Genomic DNA, 2,859 nt, shown 5'->3' with positions numbered 1-2,859 from the left:
CGCTATGCCGCGACCGTCTCGGTTTCTGTCCGTGGTGCTGCCCATTGCTTCCTCCCGTCCCTCAAGGTTTGATTGAAAGAGGGGATTGGGGTTGGGGGAGCGGGTTTAAGCAAAGACGAAGCTTCAGGTGTGTGTGTGTGTGTGTGTGTGTGTGTGTGTGTGTGTGTGTGTGTGTGTGTGTGTGTGTGTGTGTGTGTGTGTGTGTGTGTGTGTGTGTGTGTGTGTGTGTGTGTGTGTGTGTAAAGATGCCATTTCCTTTTATGCTGATGTAAGTGCTATATGATTTCGGTTACACATAAGTTTTCTGCGGCCACACGGGAAAGCAAGGAACACAAGGACTGAGCAGATGCGCGCTTCCTCTCCCCTGCCACAGAGACGCTGGCCACTGGGAGATCCAGGGGAAGAACCCGGAGTCCCCGGGAAAACAAAGAACACGAGCAGACTGGAGAGAAGGCAAAGGGTTACAAGGGAGCAGGCTGCGTCTGCGCGCAGGTAGAGCAGGGGGGCTTCCGGGGGCTCCAGGGGCTACAGAACGGCTGTGATGCAATCACGCAAGTCACCGCGTCAAAGCGTGGGATCCGGGGATGCGCGCATCGCGGTCCCCTGCATCCCGCTGCGGCTAATCCTGCGCGCAGCCGCCGCCACCAATTTGTCCCCACTGCGCAGCAACCGCCCGGGGGTCCCTCGCGATCCCCGACCACCGCAGCCGTCCCTGAGAACTGCGGGGACCATGAAACCGGCGGGCGGCCGCGGCGGCTGGGGCTGGGGTGGCGGCAAGGGAGGCGGCAAGGGGAGGCGACACGGGTTCGGGGTCCAAAGGCGGCTTCGGGACACGCACGCGCGGCGGCGGCGGCGGCGGCGGCCGGGGTCGAGGACGCGGCGGCGGCGGGGGCGGCGGAGGAGGAGGCGGCGGCGGAGGCGGAGGTGGCGGCGACAGGCAGCGGCGCGGCGGTCCAGGCCGAAACAAGAACCGGCGCAAGAAGGGCATCACCGTGTCGGTGGAGCCGCACCGACACGAGGGTGTGTTCATCTACCGCGGCGCGGAGGACGCTCTGGTCACGCTGAACATGGTGCCCGGCGTCTCGGTGTACGGCGAGAAGCGCGTCACCGTGATGGAGAACGGGGAGAAGCAGGAGTACCGCACGTGGAACCCCTTCCGCTCCAAACTGGCGGCGGCCATCCTGGGCGGCGTGGACCAGATCCACATCAAACCCAAGTCCAAAGTGCTGTACCTGGGCGCCGCCTCCGGAACCACGGTCTCTCACGTCTCCGACATCATCGGGCCCGACGGCCTGGTCTACGCCGTTGAATTCTCCCACCGCGCCGGCCGCGATCTGGTCAACGTGGCCAAGAAGCGCACCAACATCATCCCGGTATTGGAAGATGCCCGGCACCCGCTCAAGTATCGCATGCTCATCGGAATGGTGGACGTGATCTTCGCCGACGTGGCCCAGCCGGATCAGTCCCGCATCGTGGCGCTTAACGCCCACACCTTTCTGCGCAACGGAGGCCACTTCCTCATTTCCATCAAGGCCAACTGCATCGACTCCACAGCGTCTGCCGAGGCCGTGTTTGCTTCAGAGGTGAAGAAGCTGCAACAGGAGAACCTGAAGCCCCAGGAGCAGCTGACTCTGGAGCCCTACGAAAGGGACCACGCTGTGGTCGTCGGCGTCTATCGGCCCGCCCCCAAGAGCAGCAGCAAGTAACAACAGCAGAACCCGGGGCCAGGAAGCGTGCCCCCGCACTGCCACGAGACTGTGTCTTTGTGCCTGTCCTATTGTGTTGTTTTTCTATTTAATAAAATAAACGATTCCCAATTGTATAGTTGAGGCCAGAGTGGGTTTTGCAGCTGCACCAGTTCACTCTCCAGTCATGGTGGCTTAATACAGAGGTATAGGCGCCCCTTTAAGGAACGACATGGGAATGGTGTCTAGTCCGGTCACCCCAGGCCTGGTCTCACAGGGTCCCATTTTTTACACACACATCTTCTAATCACAGGAACAAGGAAAAGAGAGCCCACTAGTGATCTTTAAATCTCTCCTGGGGACATGAGGAGGTACTGTTTGTTGAAGGCTGTTGGATGCTGACCTATTCATCCTGACTCAAAGCCAGACTTTTCCCTGTGTGTTTTCTTTTCCAAAATAGTCTTTTTTTGTGACCCTGGCTGAGCTGTCACGTCAGTCCTCCTGCCTCTACTTCTGGAGTATGCAAGAAGTAGATGTGTACCAACTCAAACCCAGAGTATCGGCCACAATGTTTTTCCCCTTCATTTTTCTGCAGTCATTGTGGCATTAAAATCATCTCTTCAGCTCTAAGGTGGCTTTGTTACCATTCCATGCTCCGTGTGAAACAATGGCGCGAGGTGAATGCCAGTTGCCCAGACTTACACAGGTGGGAGAATCTTGTTGCCACTGTTTTGCATCCCTTGTGCTGTCTTGGCTCTGCCCTTTTTGTCTGGCTTGCACACAAAAGCAGGGATCTGAGGCCTCGAGCTCTCTCCTTGGGCTCTAAGTTTTCGCAACAGCAAAAGAAGGGAAACAGATAGGGTGCTGGGTCTGGCATACCCAAGGTGATATCACTAAGGGTCTTCAGCCCTCTCTAAAGGGAATTCTGGGCTCAGTAACACTGGATGCTGGCTCTCAGAACTAACCCATTCTAACTCTGGAAGGCTGAAGCAGAAAGTTTGAATTTTAGGTTAATCTGGACTACATAGTAAACTATGTAACAAACAAAAACACAACTGAGCTGGAGAACAAGCAAAGACAGAGTTGAGGATACCAAACACCCTAACACCCTTGCCCCAGAGCCCCAAGTGAAACTTAAATGCTTCCACTCGCCCCCACAAGCCCCACTGCCAAG

The 2,859-nt window shown here is 57.2% G+C and overlaps 1 protein-coding gene across 1 annotated transcript; it reads left to right on the top strand.

The window, feature by feature from the left end:
- Positions 1-352: 352 nt before the first annotated feature.
- On the top strand, positions 353-1,822 carry Fbll1 (fibrillarin like 1). Its single transcript, XM_032913765.1, is given in 2 exon segments — positions 353-790; positions 792-1,822. Coding segments are annotated over 2 exon segments (1,164 nt in total). The 5' UTR covers positions 353-541; the 3' UTR covers positions 1,707-1,822.
- Positions 1,823-2,859: the final 1,037 nt, after the last annotated feature.

Source organism: Rattus rattus, chromosome 9 (assembly GCF_011064425.1).
Source record: "Rattus rattus isolate New Zealand chromosome 9, Rrattus_CSIRO_v1, whole genome shotgun sequence".
NCBI lineage: Eukaryota > Metazoa > Chordata > Mammalia > Rodentia > Muridae > Rattus > Rattus rattus.
The sequence above is the reverse complement of the archived record's forward strand: the minus strand, read 5'-3'. Positions and strand labels throughout refer to the sequence as shown.